Raw genomic sequence first — 27,156 nt, 5'->3', positions numbered from 1 at the left:
CTTATTGTGTTTTTTAGAAAGTCCTGTTTTCATTCCCATCTCACTTGTCAGCTGAGGGTTGAAGGGAGGAAGGTCCAAAGGCTGGAGTTAGTGAAACACACAGGCCTGAGTGGGAGTCGAGTGGGTATTCTTTACTGGCAACACGTCAGCCGAGAGAGGGAGCAGCAGAAATGAAATGAGATACAAAGCAGGAGTTTGGGAGAGAAAGAGGTACACCTTTTCAGCTTCAACTGTTTGCTCAATCTTCATATAAAGGGATGATTTATGATCTGCTGTATGATTTATCCTTTCTTACAAGGCCTCTTTTTTCTTTCCTGGACTAGAATACTTGCTGTTTTTATTTGCCTCATGTTCCTGAAGTAATAATGTCATATGTTAATGCCCTAGAAATAAAATTTGAAGATTATTCCACAAAGAATCAGGTAACAGCAAAGGCTTGAGTAGTTCATATGCAAAAATATTTATTTTTCAGTTGTTCATGGTATGTATTAAATTCTTGGTTACAACAAAAAATTGTAACAAACAGCATCACAGTGACGTATAATCAAGCCATAACAGTGCAGTTTATTATAACTGTGTAAACAAAAAGAAGTATTTCTGTAATGGCACTCTTCATGAATCAAATTATGGCATACAGAATCTTAGCAAAAGTCAAAAGAAACATTTAAAGAGAAAAAAACAAACAACAAATTGAAGCGGTATGTATGAACCTGGCCAAAACGGCCCAATCTACATTTCATCAGAGAAAATAGTGTCTTCAGCATTTTTGCTTGGCTTGTTATTAAGGAAATTAAGTCTTCATTTTTTCATAGCATCAATCCAGCATGTGAAATATCACTATTATTGAATGATATGCACAAAGAGCAAACATCTCTTAATTATAACCATGTGAATACCTCCTACTGTGACGTTATTAAAGGAGACGAGATGATTTGAGAATGTTATTGTCTGTAAAGCATGACACCTCTGAAAAATGTTCCTTAGGAAATAAAAATAAGTTACTGAGAAATAAAATCCAAAGTGCACTGTCAAAGAAACTTTTTTTTTGGTGTAAATATCAAAAAGAAGAATCTTACTTTTCTGTAACAGAAGTAAACAATTTGATTATAAGACAAGTTACATACTGTAAACTGTAAGGTGGACTTTGAATCTGAAGTACACTCATCTCAAACATATTTTATATATTAGCACCTAAAATGGGATTTAAACAATTTTGGTCAATTTCAGTTCATGCGTTAATTATGGTTTGCCTGACGGATAAAATTTCTCAGCAACCTTTTAGTGTTCTGTGAGATTCTCTTCATCAAAACACACAGGTCTGAATGCCACTACATTTTACACATATACCTTTCAAACAGGAAGTCTGCGTATGTTCCATCTGCAGAGAAAAGGTCCCACAGTAACAGGAGGTAAAGACAGAGGAAAGAAGTTACAGTTATTAAAAAATACTGGAAAACTGAGAGTATTCATATAATTCATAAATATTGAGAGTAATCATATAATCACAAGCTGGTATCTTCAGTATACAGAAGGCTATAAATTTGCTTGTTTAAAAAAAATAAAGACATCCAACATGTGCCTACTCACATGCTGACATGGAGTTCATGCAAACTATTTAAAAAAAAAACACCTTATAAATTTTACCCTTCAGAAATGCTGCATATACTTCATCATCAAATAAACTGAGGCCCCCTCAGAAGCAATAGGGACTCAATGTGCACATCGACTCAAGCAACATGTAATTGCTTCCTCTGTAATGAGAAGTGAACAGCAGTATCAAACAGGAAATTTCATTGAATAGTGCTTCATTTCAAACACTGTTAGGTCCAAATCCAGGTTCACTTGTCATTAAGCAATAAGACGACCTTAAAAAAAAAAAGTTATTTTCTTGGAGGAAGGACATTTTCTTCATAATAGCCTGGATTTACTACATTTCCAGCTGGATCATATCTAGCCACCACAAATGTTGAGCCATCACTAGCAGATGCTTTTCCGACTCCCATCTTTTTTGTATTCTTCCAAACCATTGCTGTGAAGTGACCTGAAGAAAGAGAGAGAAACATATGCATTCACTTTAGGTACTAAATCTGTAACATCCCCTTTACCATGTGAGGTGCCAGGAAAGAAAAAAACAATACAAAACTGTTTCTTTTTCTAACAGGTAAACAAACCAAGGACATGAAAAAGAACCCTACATTTGCATTTTGTCTTGAAAAACCCTGATCCATACTGGTTCCCTACTACTATTCCCATTTCCATGTCCTATATCCAGATAAGAATGCCTACTTGGAGAATCACGAAAGAAGTAGTTTGGGAAGTATTTGACATAAAATTCAACAAAGATATCATGGTCTTTACTCTCTGCAGCGTGAACAGCAATTCTGAGAGTGACTTATTATTCATTTGCTTTAACCACCTCATACTCCCCCATGTGTTTGCATGTGCAACTCTTCAAAAGAACACTGTTTTTGTGGCTTCTTCTGCCTAGTTTAATAACCACCCCTGCATTGTGCTGCTTCATCAGTTGTTCCCTCTATGCATAGACAAATCCCGTGGGAGAAAAACATGATTTTCTTCATCTGAAACAAGCTCAGGCATCTCTCTTGCTTGAACATAATTCCAGGAACAATGCCCTTAAGTTCATTCCACACCAGATTGTCAATATGCAGCCAATGGCCTCTTCCTGATCTCTAAATTTTAACTCAAGTGATCTCTGTGAGCAGAGTGATATCATTCAGTAGAGGTCACATGTCAATATAAACAACACCACAGTGCATTTAGTAAGACACCTATATGATTCCAATTTAGTACTTCCTACAAATTAATTTGCCTTAAAAATAAGTTGCCTGTTAAAAACTTAGGAATTGGAGGAAAAATACAGTACTAAAAAAAGCCACTAGATTTTGCTAACTTTCTCATTTCTCAGTTTCCTTTTACCTTCTGCCAGTTTTTACACAAAACTTTAGGGAAATTCTAATTTTTTTCCCTTTCTAATATTTTTTCTAAGAAAAAAAGTAGATTTTTTAAAAATATCAAACAAGTTGGCTAAGCAACTTCTTTAAATAGCTGTGTTTTTGAAGAGATAGTGCCCAGTTTGAACTTACCTGTCCCAGAAGAAAACCCTGGGTTTTGAAAGCTGTAATTTTTTATTTCACTGTACCATCTGTCAGCCACATCCTTTCCTGAAAGACAAAACAAATATGCTGTGAAATCATGACATAAACACAGAAGTGTAGCTCACTTACAGCCTGGCCAGCAAGATCTTCTGTTAAAAGCTGTCAAGAACTTCTAGAAACATGGAGGAAGTCCTTTTACTGAAAAGAGTTTTTGAAATGTAGGTAATGTGGCAGTACATAAAAGTTACCAAGTGTTTATTGTTTCACAATAGCTGTTGCTACTTTTATCACAGAATCACAGAATAGTAGAGGTTTGAAAAGACCTTTAAGATTGTCAAGTCCAACCACTAACTCAGCACTGTTAAGTCCACCAGTAAACCAGGTCCTTAAGTGTCAAATTTTCCTCATATCCAATCTAAATCTTCCCTGGCACAACTTGAGGCCTTTTCCTCTCATCCTGTTGCCACAACCTCCTTTCAGGTGGTTGTAGAGAGTGATAATGTCTCCCCTGAGCCTTCTTTTCACCAGCCTAAACAAACCCAGCTCCCTCAGCTGCTCCAGACTCTTAACCAGCTCTGGACACACTCCAGCACTTCAATGTCCTTCGTGTAGTGAGGGAACCAAAAGTGAACAGGATTTGAGGTGAGGCCTCATTAGTGCCAAGTACAGGGGGATGATCACTTCCCTGGTCTTGCTGGCCACACTATTTCTGATACAATCCAGGATGGCACTGGCCTTCTTGGCCACCTGGACACGCTGCTGGCTCATATTCAGCCAGCTGTCAACCAGCACCCCGAGGTCCTTTTCCACCAGGCAGCTTTACAGCCACTCTTTCTAATTTATTAATTTAATAAATTACTAATTAGTCCAATGCTTCTAATTAAGCACCTCATGCCACCAATGCCATCAATGATTTGAGTTCTGCTTGATGCAAACACAGTCCATCAGTTTCTCCACTGGAGTACCAGGGAACCTGTGGCCAGCAGAGCTGGCTCAGAGCCTGGGCAGGCAACCCATGAATCAGCTTTAGAACCAGGTAGAGTTCATCCTGTTGAGTAGAGATCTCTGCAGCAAGGCGCTCACCGGGTAGGACAGAGCTGATGATGAGTGTTATACTATCACCAACAGATCAGGAAACAGGACTGTCCATCAGTTCTCATCTGCTGTTAAAACTTTTCAAGGTTGAAGTTAGAAAATCCTTTGTACAAGAGAGAACTGCGTGGCATAACATTTGGATCAAAATGGTCCAGCAATCCCTTTAGTCCTCAAAGAAACATCTGGAAATTTTAACACATTGAGTTTACATTTTTTTTCTGCCCAGAATCTTCTCTAACTTTCAGCTTGAAAGGTAACGAACACGTATCTCCCTCATCTTGGATGAGTGCTCCTCTCATTAGGTTTCTACACACAGCTTTCACCAGCTCCTTCTTCTTGAAATGTGTTTGAAAATGCCAGATTTTCTAAGCAAAGGGCACAGGGGCCTGTTCCACATGGAGGCCTCCCACCTGTGGTGCATGAAGATACCCCCTTACAGCTCCAGATAAACCAAAGAAAAATTACACTTCTGAAGTCCTCCAGTTTCCCATGTTCTCATCAGCATTGAATACTTCATATTTCTGAGTGCATTTATTTTTAGTTGTTTTTATTTAGCATTTCAGCCACTGTGAAGATCCATCTTGAGACACACTAACTCAGGGTATACAGCCAGAAACCTCTAATACACATGCTGTGTCTGTGTGACAGTCCATGTGTCTCAACTCATCAAGGGCTTTCACTGATAACAGCCGTATAAGGACATGACTACATCCAGGGATGTAGCTCAGACCAGAATTTGCAGATGCTATGCAGTCAAAAGTCAAATGTTACTTCTTTTCCATTACTGGTTGTTAGGAAATTGTTGTGTCAAACACTGGGTGGGGAAGGGGGGGGGGGGGGGAGGTTTTTCCCTGAGCTACATCAATAATGATGTTTCTGCTTAGCATTCCAAGATGTATTATCAACACAAGGCCGGTAGATTTCATAGCAATGTGCCAATGCTGTTAAGCCTACTGTCATGAAGAATGCTGGTCCCTGGTGGACTGTTGGCTGCAGAACAGCAGTGACTCATGCTTTGCTATTTCACAGCAAAAAGCCTTAAACTTGTGCAGTTCTAGAAGTCAGACACTGTGTTAACTTCTTTAAACTTCATTTTCTTATGATTGAAGCTAAAAGGATGATGCTGCTAACCTGGCAAGCTGATTGTCAGAGCTGTCATTGAAAGGAAAATACTGAATGAAATGCCATCTCTTGAGAGGTTTGTGAACTGGAAGTCCCACAAACTTATATGCCACACTGTTAGTTAGGAATAGTGCTTAGTAGAGTCAAATAACATTTTCTTCATAAAAAGGTAGCAAAACCTCTCTTGCTTCTCAGAGGGGAATAATAATTGGTTTCTTCTTTCCCTCTCTCCCTGCACCAAACAAACTCTGTAGAGCTGTTTTATGGCTGAAGTATGTAACACATTTATTTGTTCACTTGTTACTCACACTAAAGCTAAATGAAGACTGAAAAAAAGTGCAAGGAGCAATCTTTATGCAATACACAGGAAAAATAAAAAGCACATAGTAAAAAAACCTGCAACAAACCAAGCAGATCATCCTGTCCCACTCCAGACTTGAAGGCTTTGAATGATTTAGACACGTTTGTAGTAAGCTGGGTGGAACAGAAGTACAGAATGTGATTGCTGACATATCTGGCCTTATGAAGCCCATGTATTTTATGTGTACAAGTGCTGAAGTAACTACACTATACAAGTAGTATTTTTACAGATGTAGGACTGCATTCCCACTGCTACCAGCACTTCATTCCCTCTGTTAATGTATCAGTGTGATACAGCATAAAGAATATTTAAAGAGAAAGTCATTCCCACTCTGCTTGCTGTAGCTCTAAGAAAGAAGTGTGCTGCATATGACAGAAAAAAATCTTCATAATGGAAGTACTGCAGGACACATGGAATTTTTAGCAAACACAGTATCTCTTAATAATTAATTTGCTTTTAATTTAAAGAACACTATCATGTGAAAAATTTTTAACTTTTTAATTCAAGGGAGGTGGCAGTGCCATCAGATAAGACTACCTCAATCTTCTACCTGAAAGACAACGAGCATAGCTGGACAGCATAGCCTATGATGTGCTAATTCCCAGACTTCAAGGATGAAAACTTGCAATTTACTGAGGCCAGGCAGTGAAAACCTAGAAGTTGATCACTATGCTCCATTTTTCACATGCAGGATCAGGTTATCATTTTATGGCATTGCTGTTATCATCCTTGAATTAAGAGTCATGGTATCATAAGCTGTGAGAAAATAAAGTAATCCCACTGAGTGAGTTGCTGAAAACATTCTAATAAAATCACATAGGACATATTTCTCTGCAAGGATGGGCAGCATCTTGGTAAGCTACTTAAAAACTGGGTTATCACAACATTCCTTCCACTAGTCTGAGGGGAAAGAAGGTAGAAGAAGATTTAACTTCACCCCAGAAATAAAATATCTACCTAGAATAAAGTCATACTAATGGGTTTTGGAACTAATTATCTACTTTCAGCGTTCCTCATGCAGGTCCTTATTTTATTTTACTTTGTTTTATTTAACAGTATTGTATAAGCTTGGTGTTAGACAGGGCTGAGGCTCTGCCCACTAGTCCTGACCTGTAGGAGACCCAGGTTTTTCCCATAACAGGGGCAATACAGCACATTCTTCACAACCACACCAGCCATCCCAAACAGAATTTAGACATCCAGTGCTTGCCTTCATCCTCCTGACACATGAAAAATGAGATGAGGCATCCTGAGAAGCCTGACATACTACAGCTGCCAAGGCAGGCTGTGGCCTCTTGCATTAGTGGCAGATGACAGCTCACTTATTTGAACACAGACAAAGAGAAGTCTGCCACGAAGCAGTTCCTGCAGGACTAGAGGGAGGAAACAGCTGTCAACTATTTCTTGAATTACAGGGATAAACATATTTCCAGCAACAGCTTTACGGTATGTAACTCTAAAATCCTGAATACAATTCAAGGTATTCTTGTACCAGGAGAGGAGTCAGACTAGAAGGCTTTATAGTTCAAAGCTTAAATCTTCTCTGAAACAAGAAATGCATCTTCTGGCATTATTACAGAACTCAGTAAGAGCCAAAATAAACAGCAGCATCACTTTGTGAGAGAGAATACAGAGTATGTTAGAGGTTTATTGAGTTTTGCTTTATCTGGGGAAGAAACCGGAAGACATTGCCTGCCTTTGTTAAGCCCATGAATGGATGCCTTAATCCAAATTTCAGCCTCATTGAGCAGGATACAAATTAACTATCCAAAGGGAACTATAGAAGAAAAAGAGGAAGAATGAACTAGCTCCACAGAGATGAAAACTAAGTCCAGAAGAGAAAATAACTTTCTTTGAAGAACTAGCTTTCTCATTCTGGTACTTTGAGTGGTCCTGCTTCATTGGAAATGTAGAAGTGTTTTACAGAACAAAAGAAGATATAGGATATATAAGGCATTCCATCCTGTAGATAAAAAAAACCAGCAAAAGTGCTCAAAACTGGAAAGTTATGTATGGAAACAGTGCATTGAAGAAAACAAATTGGATCCAGAAAAAGACAGCCATTATGTAGAAGGATTTGTGTGTTATATTTCCAGCTCTCTAAATGGGAATTCTGTGACTTTAACCTAGGGGGAAGGAGTACAGGGCATTAACACAAACAAGAAGAAAGAAGTAAGCTCAGTCAGTGAGTCATAGCCACTATGCGAGCTTTGCCGTACATCTGTGTTTTCCCATGCTGCTCTGAACCCTTGCCTCACACTTTTGCAAAGGACAGAATGCCAAATATGAGTAGATCAAATTGTAGTTTTCCACAACGGGTTTCTTTTTCAACATGAAAAAAGTACCCACTTGGGACTAAAGTTGGCACTTGAAGAGGAACTAAACAACGTCCCTGAGTCTAAAACTCACTAAAATTTCCAGGTCCTTCCAGCACAGCCTGCAGAAATGAACTTTTGTTTTCTCAAGGCTGTGCTGGAAATTCCAGAGGTAGATTGGAATAAAGGAAACAAGTGGTCACTTTTAATACATCCCACCTGCTGTCCCTGCAGGCTAAGGCACTAGCCCTGCCCACTGGAGCAAGCAAGGAGGGAAGAGCCTGCTGAATCTCTCTCCAAGGGCTCACTGCAGGCTGTCAGCCTGGCGAAAATTCAGCTCCTGGGGCATCCAAACCAAAGGCTGCCAGTTACATGTTACATTTACAATCAGAAAATATATGGAGTAATTTTGCCTTCAAAAATGAAGGCATAGAAAAGGGCTCAAAGCCTGTTTGCTGACTGAGTGGACATACTAACATAGTAACACTGTCACTTTGGTGTCCAGTTTCCCATTTTTGCCCCCACAAACAGGAACTGCTGTAGAGTGCGCAATAGACATTTTTCCACTTTCCTCACCACAGCCGTGGGCAGACCTCTCTTTGGCTGGGACAAACTAAGGACAAAGGTGAAGTACACAGCATTGATGTCTTCCTTCTCTCCTCCCATGGAAATACAAGTAGCACTAAAGACAGCTCCATAGCAGGGACATATGAAGCAGCCTAGCTGCCAAGTGCCACCTCCAAAGGAACGTAACACGCTACCACAGTCCCTTAACCCCTCTGTGCCTACATGTGCTTCTTGCTCTCCATACACATAGGCGATTGAAAACCACTATCCTGCCCCCAGGGAGCCTGGGCTAGGCTGGGCTGGGTGGTGGATACATTTTTGAAACAGAGCACCCTTGCAACCAGATGCTCTGAGTTCAAAATACATGAGACAAACTATTTATCTGGTGTCTGTGAGACAACAAGAGAAGAAAACTCACCTGACTGGTCATAGGATGCCCATGCTAGGTTTTCACCACATTTTCCATTAGCAGACTCAGAGCTGTGCTTGAGGACCCTTGTGGTAGCCAGTTCTTCTGCATACCTAGCAAAGGAATCCACACATTGGGTCAGGGACCATAGCTGCAACGAGCAGCGAGGAGGAAGAGAAGGAGATGCAAGCAAGGAATTTTGCTGGAAGATGATGGCTTTAAGTCAAGTTATCAGGTTGCAAAGCCCTGAAGCCAGGGATGCTTTAACCTTATGTAGATCTATTAGTTAGGCAAAGGGAAGGCCCAGAGGCCATTTCCCTGTCTTTCATGAGCATCTGTATCACTGCTGAAAAGGGCCTAGAAGAAATCAAAAGTCAGGTCTCCTCCCACCACATTCTGCCCATCACCTGGAAATCCACTGGCCATCCTTAGCTGCAGCCACTGGTGGAAAGGGAAGTACCTGTAGCAATTGCTACAGGTGTCACCTCCTGACATTTCTAGGCTCCTCATGGGAGTAAACCATATGTTCTCAGCGAGATTGGAAAAAAAGACAGAAATGGGGATTCAGTTAAAGCAAGCATAAACCCCCTACTTAACAAATGAAAAAAAAAAAAAGTCAAATGCAAAAAAACAACAGTGTGCCAAGCAATAGGATGGAAGAGGAGACCACCTGGAGATTCTGAGGCAACAACTGTGTAAACTGACATAGGGATAAGCAGCAGTCTTTCGGTGGAAGTTGACACGTGTGAGAGCTGTCAATATTTTACTGTCTTTCAACAATAGGGTTAAGAAGGACATCAGGAGTAAACAATTATTCTCTTTATTCAACATTGGAAAGGCTTCAGTACAAAGACAGTGAAATTGGGAAGACCATTTGTTATTTCTCATGGCACAAGAAACAGGAGGCAACAGGGAGAACCATCAGGTCACAAATTTAAAAATCAAGTGAGACAAAGCACTCCTTCCACACTGTGGCAGAAGTCATTGCCACAGGATGATGCAGACACTGAAGCCCATGTGGGTTTGAAAAAGAGAAAGACAAAACTACAGTGTGTGTACGTGGGGGAGAATCTTCAGGACTTGTCAACAACAGCACCAAATAAATGAGGAGACGACCTACTGCTTAGGAAAACCACAATTTGCAGAATAAATCTGTAATTTCCAGGAGAAGATAACAGGGGAAGGATCACTACATTTGTTTTGTCCTACTACTCCTTTCCTAATCATGAATTACTGGCACCTGCCAGAGAAAGGAAATTTGTCCAGCTGAACATTTTGGCCCAATCTAGTTCTTCAGTCACTGGGTTCTAATTTCCTTCTGTCCTAAACCTCCCATCAAAACAAACAAACAAAAAAGTATTTAGCTACATCCATTAATTTAGAAATAATGAAAAGTCAGTTGTCAGTCTGCTACGGTCCGTGGGGGAGGGCAGAAAGGCCGCAGCACTGCACAAAGGGGTCCCATGAAGTTTGAGGTTGCGATGCGATGCCCCTTTAATGGGGGTGCACAAGGGTTTTATAAACTCTGGCGTGGAATGCACGAGAAAAGGGGGTGGAGCATGAGACAGACAACCAGGGAAATGAACAGGGATAGGGACTCAGGCGAAGAGGGAGGAGCGAGGGAGGAAAAGATGAATGGTAGCTCTCTCCTCTCTGCAGCTTCTTCAGCCAATCAGAGAGGGAAGCAGGGAAGCAGGGAGCAGGCATGGCTGGGCAAGGCCGGGAATTATAAACCTCGGGGAATCATACAATGCAAAACACATAATACTGTAATAAAGTCCTTTCAGTCGCTGTATATCTTTTTCCATTCCTGAAATCGTTCCCATTCTGATCCTTGTTCCTTCACATCAGTCTGCTAGATCCTGAACTGAGGATCTCTGGATACTCCTTCATGCCATATATCACCACAGTCCTGTAGTTTTTCTCTTCAAGGATTCCCACATCCCAAGTTAGAGGGAAGACTGGAACAAAGTACACATTAGAGATGGATGAAGCTGCCAAGGATGTGAGACAAAGGGTGATTAATACACTCCAGCTCAGGCTGGAGACTGAAAGCATGAGATTTTCATCTGAGATCATCACCCTATGCTTCATTACAGTCAGAGATAAACAGACACCTGCTGAGGGTGACTCATCCCATACTAAAGTAGGGATCCATAGTCAGTTCATTTAACCTGTCACCATTACTGGAACAAAAAATAGTAGAAAACAAACCATTTTCAACACAGATAGAGAAGCACAGAAAAGTATCCAGAGATACACCAAATACATATCAACAAAGGTATCAGATGCACCTAAAGAAAAGTTGTTCTTCTTTGAATTCAGGAATATGCAAAATCTGTCTTGACAAATACGAGATTTCTTAAATTTCACGTCTTTTATTCATATCAAAGCATTTCTGGTTCTTGGTATCAACCAGTTTTACCAGTCTCTGAATATGTGACTTTTAATTCTTTCAAGTTAAGCTACAGACCACAACCTAACAAAGGTTTCCTATTGTTATTCATCACGGCAGGGCAAGTCAGCTGAAACCAGAGAAGACTGTGAGGAATTTCTGAAGGATCTAAAAATATCCTGCAAGGGCAATAGCACGCTTAGAGATAAATGTGGAGCAATGCATATTTGATAGAATAATCTGAACTATTCATACAGGCTGACTTGTTCAAACTAAGCACAGCACTTCGGAGACATAAGAAGTACTATTGACAAGTCAATGAAATCTTTTCTTCATTGTGAGCCGTCACATAAAACAGAAACAAGACAAGCCTTCGAAGAACAGAAGAAAAGCCCCAGCAGATTACAAAGGTACATGGATGAGTCACTGGCATTCCATCTCTTAATAATACTGCATCCAGTTATCATGGTGTCTCAAGAAAAAAAAAGTGAAAAACCCAAGATTTTACTTGCTGCCAGAGTCATGTCCTCATGCCATGTAGACGGTGTGTTGTACAGCACAACACCTGGCAGAGATGACTGGTCTAGGAGTGTGGGAGCTAGTGCATCTGTGTGACAGTACAGCACCATGCTGGGACAGTAAATCAGGTTCTGCAAAACTACAGCCTCTCTGGCTCCCTGCCAGCCAGCACAGAAAAGTCTGAATAGTCATGGTAGAAAGCCTAATGATCTTTTACCTGCAGGGATCAAACTGGCCACTGTTTAGCTGTTATGGGAAGACATTTATTTTCTGAATAGTTTTATCAGTATTTACTCCTTCAGTTATATTTCCTTTGCACTGTGAGGATCATCCTGAAAAAATTGAAGATTTTTAAATCTACTTTTTGAAAAAGGTTGCTGTAAAGTGAAAGGAATTAATCTGGTTGCCGTAACTACAGTAAAAAGGACAAGCAGTATCAGACTCAAATTTGTCTAAGAAAGACTTAAGTCAGAGAGCAGGAAGATGGATTCACTGTATGTTAGACTGACAAGAAGCTGTGCAGTCTTCAACACTGGAGAAGAGGTAAGATGTTTCCCTCCTGACAGAATGGAGAATGTATTGTGCTTTTGCTTTTGGGGCAGGGAGATAGATAATTAGATCTGATTCCTTCTGATTCCATTGATCTTAGACCAGTCACCACTTCTTACCATGAAGAAATTCTTTATCTCACTATTTCAGCAGCTGTGGATATTCTTCTGCAGATGATAATCCATCATCTGACAAAACTGGTGGTGAAGCATGGTTTAGGCAACTACCAGAGGAGACATACCAGTGCAGACCGACACAGCGGCATCTGAAAATGGGTCCAGGAAAGATTTATACAGCTGTGACCACAGATGTATCCATATAACCAGCTAGACCTATGTGATGGAGAAAGAGAGGACAAAAGAGTGGAGTCCCACACCTTCCACCCAATAAGTCTTCACTGAGTATCAGCTTGTCAAAAGGCATTTTTGTATGCACAGTCGAACCTAACAGATAAAAGTGTCACAAATCTCTTTAGAGAAAAGAAAGGACTGAACTCACTGTTGGGCTCCTCTGTTTAACTTCTTGCAGAGTTTTAAGGGGGGAACTCCGTGTTTCTTCCTGCAGTCATTGTGTGCTTTCAAGACTTCTTCAGCAAATTGTTTGGAAGCTGAAATCACATTAAAAAAATTGGAAAGCTCTGTCAAATACAGACATTGGTGAAGACAGAAAAAGCATACCCTGTAGCTAAGACACTGGTGCAGGCTAGACAGAAGAACAGAAGAATACCACCCTCATTACCTGGGAGTAGGATGAAATAAACCATTAATGACTTCCATCCAGAAATTAACAGACACTCCCATTGGGATGGTACAGACTCACCAAAGGTTGAAGAAAAATGTGATCCTTACTGCTTTCCTCAACAGCAAGGGGATTTAAGGTTAGTCAGTCAGTTTGTCAGTTCAAAAGAAAAGTCAGTTTGACTTATTTTAAGATATCAGTGCTCTGCATCATCGCTGCAGAGTCTCAGAGTAAGTGACAAATAGCTCCTTCAAGGAGATGCATTAAAAATGCAAATTATGGTCCACAAATTACCTGTATTAGTCAGGACACCACCTAAAGGAAATGAAGATACTAAAATGTTCAGAACTATGCAAGTACTTTGAAACATGTACCATTCTTCTTATTCATTATATAGTACAAATTCATAGAAATCTCAAAATGCACCTTTATTTGGCTCAAGACAAATAATTGTTCACAAACAGCAAATCCTAAGGAAAGAAACAACTGTTGGGGATGAGTTTTTCCCCCTGTGCTAGAGTGTATTCAGTAAACATCTGAAAAAGCAAAGTTTTAAAACATCTTGTTTGTATCCTGGTGAACTTGAGGCTTTCAGCAGCACAAGCAATCAGTCACAGTGCAATTCACTTTGACAGCAATTTCATGTTACCTCCTTTTATGACTTTGCTGACTTTTCTCAAGACTCAGAGGGGAAAAAAAAGTCTGCCATTGGTCACTCTGTGGAATTTGCTGCCTAAAGAGAATTTTGGAACCTGAAACAGGGTATTGGGACAGTTAGAGAGGTATAGATAGCATCTTCAAAACAATTTTCACTTTATCTTGCTGAAACTTCTGAACAGGGCAAGAGAAATCTTTAAGTATTTAACTCTCCTTTTACCCTAACACAGGTTTTTACATTTATTAGTGATTCACCAGCTTCATTTCTGAATATCCTAACTGCACGACTGCCATCATTTTCCCTGTAAGACACTTTTGAAGCCCAAACAGACCTCATATCTAGAAAGTGTTTCCAGTTATTAACCTCAGATTTCTCAACTTCCTCTTTACTACTCAATCCTAACAACTAAAATCGATCATTCTCTGCTTTATTAGCAAGTACACTCTTCTGTTGTTTGTAATGATGCACTTTCCCCACAATAGAGCTGTCAGTTTGCACATACTGCTCTCAGAACTTTTTCCCAAGGTGATTACCCAACTCACACTCATGTTTTAAGCTGTTCTCGGTGTTCTCTCTAGTTTCCTCAAGAGCATTAGGATAATGCGGCAGTCTAAGATAATCTCAATATCCAGTGCACGTAGGAAAGCCATTACTGTTCCTTGCAGTATGTTAAACCTTTAGAACACAGTTTGAAGTTGGGTTGACTCTTTCCTGACCAAAGTGTCATTGTGGACATATACCTAACATATTCTCCATCAATATGCTTGCAGGCTCTTTTTTTTTGTGGTATCAAGTTTTTGGTATAACACAGCAACCCTTTTGAGTGAGATGAGATCTGCCCGCTGCACCTTCCTCCTCTTCAGTTCTCCTTCAATTTTGTGTATCACAAGTTGCATATCATCAAACAAAACAGGCACCTCCATTCTAGTATTCAAGCACATCCTCCACATCCCCTCCCCTCCACTCCCCCCACCGCCTTTTGCTAATGAGCCTGTCCCATCACTCTTATTACCATTGCTCGCAGCTCACTGATTCTGTCAGGCCAGAGTCCTAAAGCTCTCATCTGCTACATCCAGTGAGGTAGATAAGGGTAACCTGTTTGTACAACATGTATCACAGAGGAAACAACACCTATTACTGAGGAAGGCAAGCCTACAGCCAGTTCACTTAAACTCACTGATGAGCGGGTCCATGCTTCCAGCAGTGAAATGTTAAGACACTCTGCAAATCAAAGAAGTTGAAACACACAGCTCTGAAAGTTGCATCACATACTTCAGGTTACATTTTTTGTCATGAGACCATCCTAAACCTTGTGACTGTTATCACCCAGACTTAGTATCCCATCTGCTCAGCATTCAATAGTGGATAAACAATCCAACCTGCAACTATGAAAATTTCTATTCAAATTATTTGCTCTCAATGACAATAACAAATTAAAATTAAAAAAAAAAAAGTCAACTGAAATACAGATTTTATCAACAGTCAGTCCATCCATTAACAGAAATAATTCATAATTCAGCTCTGTACTAACATTCTTATTTACATAGATCAACAAATTATGAACAAAACTCAGCTGTTTCTAGTTACAGCAGGCACTGCTATGCTGCCCCTAGAGAACCTCCAGCTTCCCCTTCCCTCAAAGTGGCTGCTATAGAAATACTTAAATACTTATCTTCTGTGACTCAAGCTCATGTGCTAACCACCTCCCTCTGCACAGCTTCTCCCGTGCCTGATGATGTGTGGAGAGGGACGCCCAACCGCCAGATACATTTCAGATTTGTTTCAGGAGGCATGTTAAGTTTTTCCAGTTTACCAATGTTCCATACACTGAGAAGCCAGACATTAAAAGTGAGAGTTAATGGAAGTTTTCGGGCTCCCACCCAAATGGGAACAGCTTCCCCAACAGCTTTGGAGACGTACTTTTTTCCCTTCATGTAAGCTGCTTAAGCTGCTAGAAAAAAATTATTTCCTACTGCCAGGAAGTTAGGTTTGGTCATGAATCATTACAGAGTTTAATAAGTAAAACAACTAAAGGTGTTAGATACAATTGCTTCCTCCTCATTATTCAATTATTTACCTCTATTTTGTATTCTTCTGCAACACTGGCTAAGATAATGACAGCATGTGACAGTAAATTTCCAGGCTATGATGTGGTACAGAGAACACCTTGCAGTTGTGCTTTTGGACTCCCAGATTCATTGATTAACTTTGTGTGATCACTGAAAATTAAGCAGAGGCATCTGGGTTGCCTTTTCCCATCAGATTTGTTTTTCAGAGTATTCTTATTTCTCTATTCTTACTGTTTCTGACCGATGCCAATCTACTCAGTCTCTCTTGGGTGAAGAGCTCTTCACATCTGAGTCCCATCCTGCCTCTTGTTTGAACCCTGTCTTCTCCTGCTGTTTCTCCTTTAGTTTGGACATCAAAACAGAAGCGAGTTACCTGAACACGTATTCCACAATACAAGCTGCTCTGCATCACCTTTGCAGCTGTCAATTGGACCTACTCCACTGGTCTTGCAGAGCCGCAAGATGGTATGGGGAAACAGTAACAGTAAATTATTCCACCAAGCACCTCTCTACTTAATCCCAACACAACAGAAATTCTCATTGCTGAGGGTTGGACTAGATGACCCTCAAAGATGTCTTCCAACACAAATTGCTCTATGGTTCTATGAAACAAACCTCATGTAGAATCCTACACAGAAGAGTACCATTATGTCTGTCTCAATTGCTCTTTGAACTGTAACAGAGGCCTCAAACTTTTCACCCAATGTTTGCATTACAGGTAAATGGAGATAATGACCCCCCCCTTTCAATCCTGCCCCCAAAATAACTAACTAGAAATGTGCTCATACAATAGCAGGACACTGCATGTAACTTCCACACTCTTTACAGCCCAGAATCCAGGCAGAAAGAAGCCAAGCACTAGAATACATGGAGAGAAAACAAATGCAAAGTAGATAGAAAACACATAAAAGGTAACCAAGTAATTTTTTAAAGACTGGGTATAGCTCTGCTTTGATACTGAAATCTTTTCAGTCTCCCCTCAACTCTGCAGAATTGCTCTACCCTACTCTGAGAGCAGAAATGGGGTGTGAAATAAGAATGCATCAAATACAGATTTTAATATGTCCAACAGGTTTGTGGAAAAAGTAATTAGAGGCTTTAGGGAACTGTAAAGTAATTGCATCAAGAAGTCCTTTGTTACTGTCCCAGATAACTGAATATACCTCTATTTTGACAAACTTCTCCAGTCCTCCTAAAGGACTGGATGAAAACAAAATTCTTGAGTAAAAAACACCCCAGTTTATAAAGATGATATTTTCATCTAGACTCTTCTAATAGACCTGACATTTATTATTAATAATCTTTATCCTCACTTGCAATGTTATTATCTGGAAATTAGCCTTAGCTGAATCTTTTACACTCTGAGAATAGTTTAACTGATATGAGGAATGTTAAGAAGTCAGTTATGTCCTACTGCATTTTGACTCAGCACTTTGGTTTGAAGTCACAAATGCTTCAGGGTGGTCTTGTGCTGGTTGGCCTCTGCAGTGACAGAGGGAATGAATGTTCCATGTTTCTTTCTCCATTTATTTGACTACACTTGCTTGCCCCCACATTTGGCACTGTAACATCTCCCAAGACTGGCCCTTAATGCTATTCCTAAATACGTCATTTGGGAGCATGGACCTGATACTCCAATTCATGAATCACTTTCAACCATAAAAGCTGATCTCCCTCAGTGCCAAACTTCCCTGCTCTCTAACAAAACTGGCTGACTGCTTGGAAATACACAGAAGAAATGAAATCACATATAAATCTTGGAGGAAAGAAAAGATAAAATCATTCAATGTTCAGAAAGTATTATATCCTGGGTGGGGTTTCCTTGGCTCCTTTTTTGCCTTTGAATCAAGAATTCAATAAAGGGGCAATGTCTCCATCCCATACAGTAGGCATTTATGAGGGATATCATAATTGTTGGTACATTATTTCCCTTACAACCTGAATTATGCTATAAACTTACTAAAATTTAGAAGAGAAAGTATTGCTTATCAGAATTAAAGGAATTGGGAGTTATAATTAGAACAAGTTTGAATGGGAGTAGTTTCCTGGAACGTTCTTATGTTTGCTGCTCAAAATAGCTTTCCCTTCAGCTCAGGAGATCCTTTTTAACGGAGGAGTTTCTGTGATGTTTTTCAGCATTCAGTTTTGCCTGAACTTTGTTCACACACCTGCTTACCACAGGGGTGAGCTTCAGGACAACAGTAAGATGTCTCAGTTAATTGAGTCTGATGGACAAGGACACCACTCATTTTTTTATATGGGCTTTGTCTACAGCAAACTAGCAACTTAAAAACCTTGCATTACCTGTGCCATATGATGTAACACACTCTTTTCCCCCTTACCCAATTTGAGGTATATGGCATGAGAATAGGAAGTCAACGCTGTAATAATGTTTCAATGACATTAGTCATGTCACCTTTTGATTGCAAATCCTATTCTTGCTATGATAGACACTGTTGATTACTTCCTCACTTAAGGCCTTTTATAAACTGTTAGGCAATTGACTGCCCTGATTAAAAAGGAACACCTGGTAAACTGGAAGCTGCTCAGCTCTGAGAGGCAGCAGAGCCTTCCATGATATAAGCATTTAAAAAACAAGCAACACTAATCACCAGTCTTGAGCACTGACAGAACCAAGTTTTCACTTTCACTGGAGGCAAGGGTGGGAGGAGAAGTCCTCTGCTCATAGCCCCTCTCCTCCAAACAGATCCACAAGTCAACAGTCAGAACAAGCAGTCACTACTACAGAGTGATTTTCTCACATAAGGTGGGAACTGACTGCTCATCATATCTAGAGCAGCCAGTCTTGGCTTTGCATAAAAGACAATAAAAATATTATTTTTTATTACTATTCTGCCAATTAGGACAGGTGAATATTATAATCATGCCACACACCAACAGACACAGCTCTAGTAGGCATTTAATCTGTATGCTGATAACCCTTTAAAAAGATTAAGGAGACTCTCTCATTTATAAGGTCTTCTATTTGTAAATCTAATTGCCATGCAATTCCTAGGGCACATACACTTCCAAATACAAAGCCACAAGTGACCTGCATGTGTTGAACCACACTATGCAAGAGAAGAAATTCAAGCAAACTTCTCCATTTCTTCTCTTCTTCTGTCCTCAACATTGTATCTGTTTAGACTTTATAATTACAGTAATTTCTGAAGAAAATAAGGTGCAACTATATTCACTAGTGAGTAGCAGCAGAAATTGTTTTGAGTAATTGAAAACAAGTAATTGAATTAAAATGGAGTAATTTTTACAGGTCACCTATTCGTATTTTGGATGCTGCATATTCTTATGGGATGGGCAGCCATAGACAGAACCTTGTTTGTACCCAGTGCCAAGTTCATTTTACATAGCACTGTGAGCTGTTTGGTGCCAACCAAAGACTTCACAAAGTGAAGAATTTTGCAAAGAAGAATTGAAAAGAGGTAGAACAATCCCATGTCTCCTGGGATATGCTCTGTCATCTTATACCTCTACCACTTATGTTCTACCATTGCTTGGGGTAGGCATACCTGAATTAGATTTAATCTCATTAGTTTCAATACCCTGCCACCATGCTTTTCTGCCAAGGACATCCAAGAGCATTGCTCAGGCAACATTCAAAGAATATTTATTTACACACCTCCCTGAGGCATGGAAATACGGCCATGAACATTTCTTCTGATCACTGATGTGTAAATTCCTCTATCCAGTAGCCAAAATCAGGCAGGGAAACACAGAGAGCTTTCTTTACTCATATTTACTATTGATTACATCATATCTTTCTCATCCCTCTACTCAACAGATTAAACCCCAGTTATCATAACTCAAAATCTTGGCAAAAAGGTATGTATTTCATGAAATCCTGAATAATAGAATGATTTGGGTTGGAAGGGACCTTTGAAGAGCATCTAGTCCAACTCCCCTGCAATGAGCAGAGACATCTGCAACTAGACCAGGTTGCTCAGAGCCCTGTTTAACCTGACCTTGTACACTTCCAGGGATACTAAATGATGTTTGTGGTGGCCTTAAACAAGCCCACAGTGTCTTCCTACACAAGACCCCAGACTACTATCCCATTTTCTCACCTTTACTTGCACCAGGGAGGTTGGCTACCTGCGTGGCCTCACCTCATCCCCCTCTGCAGGGCCACCAAGCCCAGCTCTGGCAGAGCTCCTGCTATTCAGACCTTCACAGACTGGGCAGAACTTGCCTACATCTGTCTGTAAAAACAGAACATAGGTATGCTCCAGCTAATCTTTTGGAGAACAGCAAGGCCTCTACAAAAACAGAGATCTGAAATAGCCTTCTGGCCTGTTGAGATACATAAACAACAAAACGGTTAAAATCAAAACACTCATTTTCTCATACTTTTTGTTCCTGCACATAGAGCAGCAACAGAGGCAAATTCAAATCCAGTCAAGATAGACACTGCAACTGTATTGACAGAAAACTAACAGTTTGTATCTTCCCAGCAATAAAAGCTTTTTTCATGCTTAACTTTTTTTTTTTTTTTTTTGAAAGATTTCTTGGAGGATTCAGAAAGAAGAGATGATGCCTTGGCAGGTATCTCGGTTGTTACAGACCATCACATTTATGAGAAATAAAATAATCTGGTTTTATTATAAGTAAAGTTATGTAAGTGGGAAACGGGGTGTTGGGACTTCCTTCTTACCTCCCATTTAATTTTATTTCAGGCGTCTCGCGAAGATTGTAAGGTGAAAGGCCCCGTCAGGGCTGTACACCAAGGGAATATTGCGGCCGAGGTAGGATACAATATATAGATGGAAAATTTACATCGGCCACGTGTCTTTGTGTACAGGGGGGTCCCCCTGTACATGTACAGAGGGGTACGTCACCAATCAATCAAGCTGTACAGGGGGTATGCCCTGATCCAATCAGGTGGGACCAATCAAGTGAGGAACCAATCAGGTGGGAGGGTGACACCCACCCGCCGGTTTGAAAAGTACCCTTTAAGGTAAAATACTTGTTACCTGCTGAATATTCAAGATATTGGGTAACTGAAGAGTACAAAAAAGACACGGGCTCTTGGAGGGGTGTGCTTTTCCAGGCGGGTGGCTTGGGACTGCACCCAGCGCTGCAAATAAAGGATTCTTTTCTGTAAGTTTCCTTGTCCTGCGAAAGTTTTCTTGCCGTTTCTATAAATTGATAAAAGAGAATTTTCTCACACATTCTATCTTAATTCTTCGTGAGCCTTTCACACTTGTTTTGGCATTATCTGACTTGAACATGAGGAGCTAAGGGTACTAATCTAGCAGTCAACAGGAGCAACAACTGCTCCATTACCCTCCTTTCCCCCACCAAAACCTGGTGGTTCAAAAGACATGTAAAAATAGGGCTCAGAATATTGTTTGTCAAAGCCTAATGCATTTCTGTCAGACTTTTCTCTATTTGATATTTATTGAACTTGAAGCAAGTAATCAATGTTTTCCACACACAAAAACTGGAGGTGTGGGGTTATGAATTGAATTAACCTTGGTTTTGAAAGGCCCTTTTCCCTTTTCTCACCACACCTCCAGTTCAACTCTGGCGTAAAGAAAAAAAGACAACAACAAGTTCTGCAAATGTCCCGATGTAACCAAATGCAAGCGCTCAGTTGTTAGCAGTTTAGACCAATTCATTTTCTCTATTCCCACCAGTCCTGTAAAACCAGCCAGCACGAAACACTTTGTCATTTTGGCAGCTTGCGGGTATCGCATTTCTCAGAAAGCCAACAGGTCACTTCTCTAGTATGCCTGTACTTTTGTTACGACCTGCCACGGCTGTCTCCTACCGAGATGCTGAAGTACAGGTTAGTGCTTCAGATCAGCTGAAGATGTAGCTCTCCCTGAAGGAAACACAACAGTCCTTTTTACTGTGCTCTGAAGGTGCATCTTGAGAGTTAAAAAACAGCACACGCTTCTCAGATAGATTAAAACCATCGTGGAAAACTGCACTGAGTCTGGTTTCTGTCTTTTTTTTTTTTTTTTGTCAAAACATTTTCTCAGCCTTTTTTTTTCCTGTACTGACTCAACAAGTAGAACAGTGGGCAACTCCCAGTCTTTTCTCTGAGTCCCACCCACATTTTCAGAAGGGGAAAAAGAGAGAGAAGAGAGAAATAAAAAAAAAAAAATAAATAAAAGGTAATCCAAACGCTGTAAAAAGATAGTCAGTATTTACTGAGCCTGTCCTTGTCTTTCATAGCGTCTGCAGCCACTTGCCAGAGTAAAGAGGGCGATTCCCCCGCCATCACCTCCACCGGGTTTTTAGGGACCAAACGGAGCCAGCTCCCTTCCCCCACCAGGCTGAGCCAGAGGGGAAGTGGAAGAAATGAGACTTTTAGCAGCCTTTTTCCACCACCCTCCCAGCCTTTTCAGAGACTCCCACTGCTCAGCAGGAATCCCCGCGCTCCAGAGCGGAGGAGTGGAGCTTGCAGCCAGCTGCTTCCCTGAGCATCGGCTGCAGCTGCTCGAATGGATATCCCCTCTGGGGCAAGGGCTGCCCTCAGAACCCCGGCCTTCGGCCCGCACAGCTGCAGGGGGGGTCAGAGCCCCACCAACGCGGCACTCGCAGCAACAGGGCAACGAGGAGCAGCCGGCTCACCATCCCTTCATTTCCTGCAGAAATACTTATCCCTGTCTTTTTGGTTAGGACTCTCTAGCGCCTGTGGGGAGGGCTGCCTGCACCCCCCACCAATCCAAATGCTGTCTGAAAAGAGAATACATGGGAAGGGCGGAGGAGGTCTCTGTGTTTGGCTTAAGTATTTGCAGGACTCACGGTGATGGGAGACATTTTTCTAAACCTGACAAGGAAGTTTCAGTACTAACTTGGTTTCAGCACAAACTTGGTTTCAGCAGCCTGCAGCTTCCAAGGAAGAAAGCTGAGTCAGAAGTACCAACATCTTGCAACACTGAGCTCTATTCAATGAAGCAATACCAACGCTAAGTCTCTAGCTCTGTTACTCGCAATGAACATTGGTTCAAATACAATGTAACAGCTAGTAATACAACATTATTGCAGAGCATTTATCAAAGAACTGCGATTTTCAACAGTAGAATTTCTTTGTGTGGTGATACTTCTACCTCAAGACAGGTTTACCAAAACCAAAAAGAGACTGCTCTGAAGACATTTATTTTAAAATAGTGATCCCACTTTACATGAATTAGAGCATCCTCAAATTTAGACTTCGGGCAACCTCTGCCTTAATCTTTCTGACCCAGGAGAGGAGCAAGGACTCTCTTTCCAGGTTAAACAGATCCCAACCTGTTTCATTTTCATGTATCCTAGTATAGAGAAACTTGCCCATGTTGCACCTCAAGAGTACTACAGTGGAAATGTGAGGTATTTCACACAAAACACAGAGGAAGCAGTACTCCGTAAAACAGCTGCTCTCCTCATTCAAAGGCAAACCACACTGAATGATCTCAGACAGGAATTTGAAGACTTCAGTGCACTGGAAAGGGTGGATGGGATTTAGTTAATAAACCAATTGTCAGGACAGGATCTCAGTTTGATGATTCATCTAAAAATATTGCACACAGCTCAAAGATAGTAACCTGGACTCAGTTTAATCTTTATTTGAAAAGTGTGATACAAGTGACAAAATATGCACCTAGATCTCAAGTTTTATTTGTATAAGTATTTAGGGATGCAAACATTCCCCAAGCCTCGGCAAAGGGAGTTTCTCATCTGTAACTGCTCCTAAGTTTTGAAAAATCAACTAATGTGCAGCAATAAATGTACAGGAAAAAACAAAGATGGTGATTGCCTTATGACTGTTTTAGCAGTGTGCATGTATTAAAACAAAAGGAGATTTTTACTCCTTCTGAAATTGGGAGCTTATATGGTATTTGTACTTTTTATGCTACTAGCATAGGAAGTGCTGAACTTGATACTTCTGAGCAACTACACTTATTTAAATTGTTATAAGGTTAATTACTAAATCCCAATCCACTTTAAAACATATGCAGCTGCCAGGACATGGGGCCAAACTCACTGGCAGTCACATAGTGCTTTGCCTGGACTGGATGTCATACCAGTAAACCCTTTACAGTCACATTTGCAGTCAGTTCTGATCTCATCTAAGAAGCTGACCTTTAAAAACAAAGAAAAAGAAAAAAAAAAATCAACATACCCATGCTGAGGCCCACTAAAGTGTTACCCACACAAAGATTTTCCTCAGTTTTCTCTGGAAGAGGCCTTGTTTTTGAGTGTATAGAGTACTAGGTTTTGCTGAGCCTGTCCCATACATGCTGTTTACACACAGGACAGACAGAGAGTATGCCACCAGGCTCTAATTTGTCACAGAAGTAAAGTCCTAACCACAAGACTAAAAAACCCCTCCATCCAGTTTTATAGCCGTTTCAGAAGTTTGGCACAGATTTTCACTCATGACTCTAACAGAACAAGGTAAGAGAAAACAGGGGGCATAAGTCCTCCCTTCTTAATACTTCTGGCTCCTTGGCAGCTTCGGAGGTGTATTCCCCAGCCCAGACTGCCAAAGCAGGGCACACAGACAGCTGGTAGCAGTGGGAAAAGGAGCAAGAGCATAGGCAACAGCAGGGAGAACCTCTAAGGGTATGTGCACAGCTGGGGAGAGACTCAGGAGCTGAGGTGTCCTCAGTTAAACGGCAACAAAATCTTAAATCTAAATCCTTCTGACAATGAAGGGCGATAAAAAGCTTCCTCCATCTCAAAGCATCCTGCTGCCCATCTGCAAGGCTGGTAAGTTTTGTCAGACAGCTAGACATGAAGTACTTTTAAAGCTATAGGGCTTATAAATATTTTACACAGCAAAGCAAAAGTAATTTAAGCTACAAAATATAAACTGTATATAAAATACAGCTACCTCTGCACTGTGCAGGCTGGGGAGAGGGGGGGTCGTTTTTCTTGGTTTTTATTTAATCTAACTCCTTGTCAGAGAGAAAGCTCCTCCCAGACTGTACCATGCACAAACGAAAGCAGCTTTCTCCGAGGAAAGCCACTAACGCTTTAGCAATGCTTTCCGAGCACAAAACCAGGCACAGACACTGTATGAAAACACAGCCAACTGCACGATTTTCCCATGCTCACCTGATTTTCCCATGCCCAAGTGGTGGGTTTTTTTAATTTCACCTGCTGCCTCCTCTCTTGACTGAGTTTCGCCGTTAAGTGCCGGGACGAAGCGTTTGCAATTTCAGTTTAACTTCTTCAGTCGCCTGCGACCGCTGCCGGAGAAAACTCAGCAGCATGAACCCGCTACTGCCCCTCCTTCAGCGCTGCGATAAGCCTGCCCATGCCTTATAAGGCACAGGGACACCGCTCTTTTTTTTTTTTTCATAAAAAGATCCTGTTTAGGGTCAGCAGCTATTTATCCTCCACAGTAACCAAGCAGCTCCAAAACACCATATGTTTTCACATACCAGTTTAGCTTAGTAATTGCGGCTGTCCTCTGATAAGAGTAGGCTGTGCAAGGAAATTCTGTTGACAAATAATTCTGCTGCCACAGTAGGCATAGCCCACGAGGCTAATTCATACACATAAATGCTGCTGAAGTTTTATCCAGTTACTGTACGTTAAGTTAAAACAGGAAGTCATAAAGCACTTCGAACTATAAGTACGTTTTTATGTCTAAAATGAATCACTTCCTGCACTGTTGCAACACAATCTGTAGAAGGTATTAGTAAAATAAAATTTTGCAGGTTAAAGAGGAGCTGTGATGATGGTGTGTTTCTGTAAAAAGAGTTGGATGTGCGTACACCTCATTTTATCTGTGTAAGCACTGTGCCACTGTTATCTTCACATTACATCAAAACGCCTCAAGCTAATCTGGCAAATATTAACTACTTTAACTACAGTGAACAGGATACTTTGATTTAACTTCAGAAGTGCTGCATATCTCCAAACAATCATTCAGTTACGTGTTTCCAACTTTCATCTTTTCATCACCATGAAAAATCATCTGAGGTTAATGCTTCCCAATTTTTCACAACGCCTTTCAAAATTTCAAAGTTCTACTTGGTTTTGTGCCAAATCTGCTGGCTCACCAGGCTTTAATTATCCTTTACCCACCTCTGGAGGTGAGTTCCATGATGAACAAAGGAAAAAAACCTCTCAGAAATAAAAAGATGTAGGGTTTGGGGGCTTTTTTTAAACAAGTAGCAGCAGCAGGTGGGGAAAGACAACATCCCTTCACCAACACACTGCTTCTCCTGAGGTTGTTTCACTGGCAGGGCTGGAACAGAGGCTGAGGGAGTGTCACTAACAGACGGGATCACTAAGAACTAAGGGGGAAACCCATGGAGGAGGAAACTGCAGGGCATGAGAACGCACTCATCTTCACAGCTGCCTGATGTTTACCCTTGCTGGTAGCAAGGCAGGTAGCAGAGCAGGAGAAGCAGGTCAGAGAAGATGCAGAAGGAAATCCTTTCCCACTCCCTTTGCTGCACGTGGCAGTAGGTGGCTGAGGAGCAGGGTGGAGAGCTGTAGCTTGTTCTATCAGAGCCCTATCAAGGTGAAAGCTGCTGTTTCATTTGCTTGCAGGAGTGAAAAACCATCTGAGAAAAAAACGCTAGTCTGAGAACCCTAGTCTCTAAAAATGCTCTGCTAAACTTGAAACACTGGGCTGTACTACTCCTAGGCCATACATCAGTGCTCAGCAATAGCCAGTGCCACCTTATGGTCATAACAAGGAGAAGAAGGGAATTTATATTTGCATAGTTGGGAGTTTCTGGTATTCGAAATGCTCATTTATATTCTCACAGTTGATTGTTATATTTTACACTGTTTATGTTTTAGGTCTGTATAATATTCAGCTGAACTATAAAGCAATATCCTTTAGGACCTGGACTGCTACTAGGAAACAGCATCAAGCATCTTCAAAAGCAACCAGATACAACTGCATAACATTTCCACAACATCCTGTGCAATCATAACTTGGAAAATAGGGTTTCTCTGATTTGACAAAAATCCCGTGTTACCTACAGGGGAAAAAGTGGTGCTTTTTCTGATCAGAAAACAAGGAAATCAAAATCACTGCTCAGGCTTGAAATGTAAAAGTACCAGTACAAAGTAAATGCAATGACTCATCAAAGACAGGAAAGCAGTGTAAGCTGAGACATACAGAAGCAAAGAAGAAGGAAGGAGCTGGGCTTTTTTAGCATTTTAACATCACCTGCTGAAATTTCCACACTAAAGAATATTACTGATCTTATCAGATGGAAATTTGGAGGATATGTACACTAATAATCAAGAATGCAAACAAGTCTTTG

At 40.8% G+C, this 27,156-nt stretch overlaps 1 protein-coding gene across 1 annotated transcript; it reads right to left on the bottom strand.

Moving 5' to 3' along the window:
- Positions 1-436: 436 nt before the first annotated feature.
- GLIPR2 (GLI pathogenesis related 2) lies at positions 437-25,805 on the bottom strand. Its single transcript, XM_064658561.1, has 5 exons — positions 24,980-25,805; positions 12,947-13,055; positions 8,995-9,098; positions 3,105-3,182; positions 437-2,041 (listed from the first exon to the last, which is right to left on the bottom strand). Exons 1-5 carry the CDS (start codon positions 24,990-24,992, stop codon positions 1,881-1,883), a joined length of 465 nt encoding a protein of 154 aa, XP_064514631.1. The 5' UTR covers positions 24,993-25,805; the 3' UTR covers positions 437-1,880.
- Between the last annotated feature and the right edge of the window lie 1,351 nt (positions 25,806-27,156).

The sequence above is a fragment of the Pseudopipra pipra genome, chromosome 1 (assembly GCF_036250125.1).
Source record: "Pseudopipra pipra isolate bDixPip1 chromosome 1, bDixPip1.hap1, whole genome shotgun sequence".
NCBI lineage: Eukaryota > Metazoa > Chordata > Aves > Passeriformes > Pipridae > Pseudopipra > Pseudopipra pipra.
This window is presented reverse-complemented; position numbering and strand designations above follow the sequence as displayed.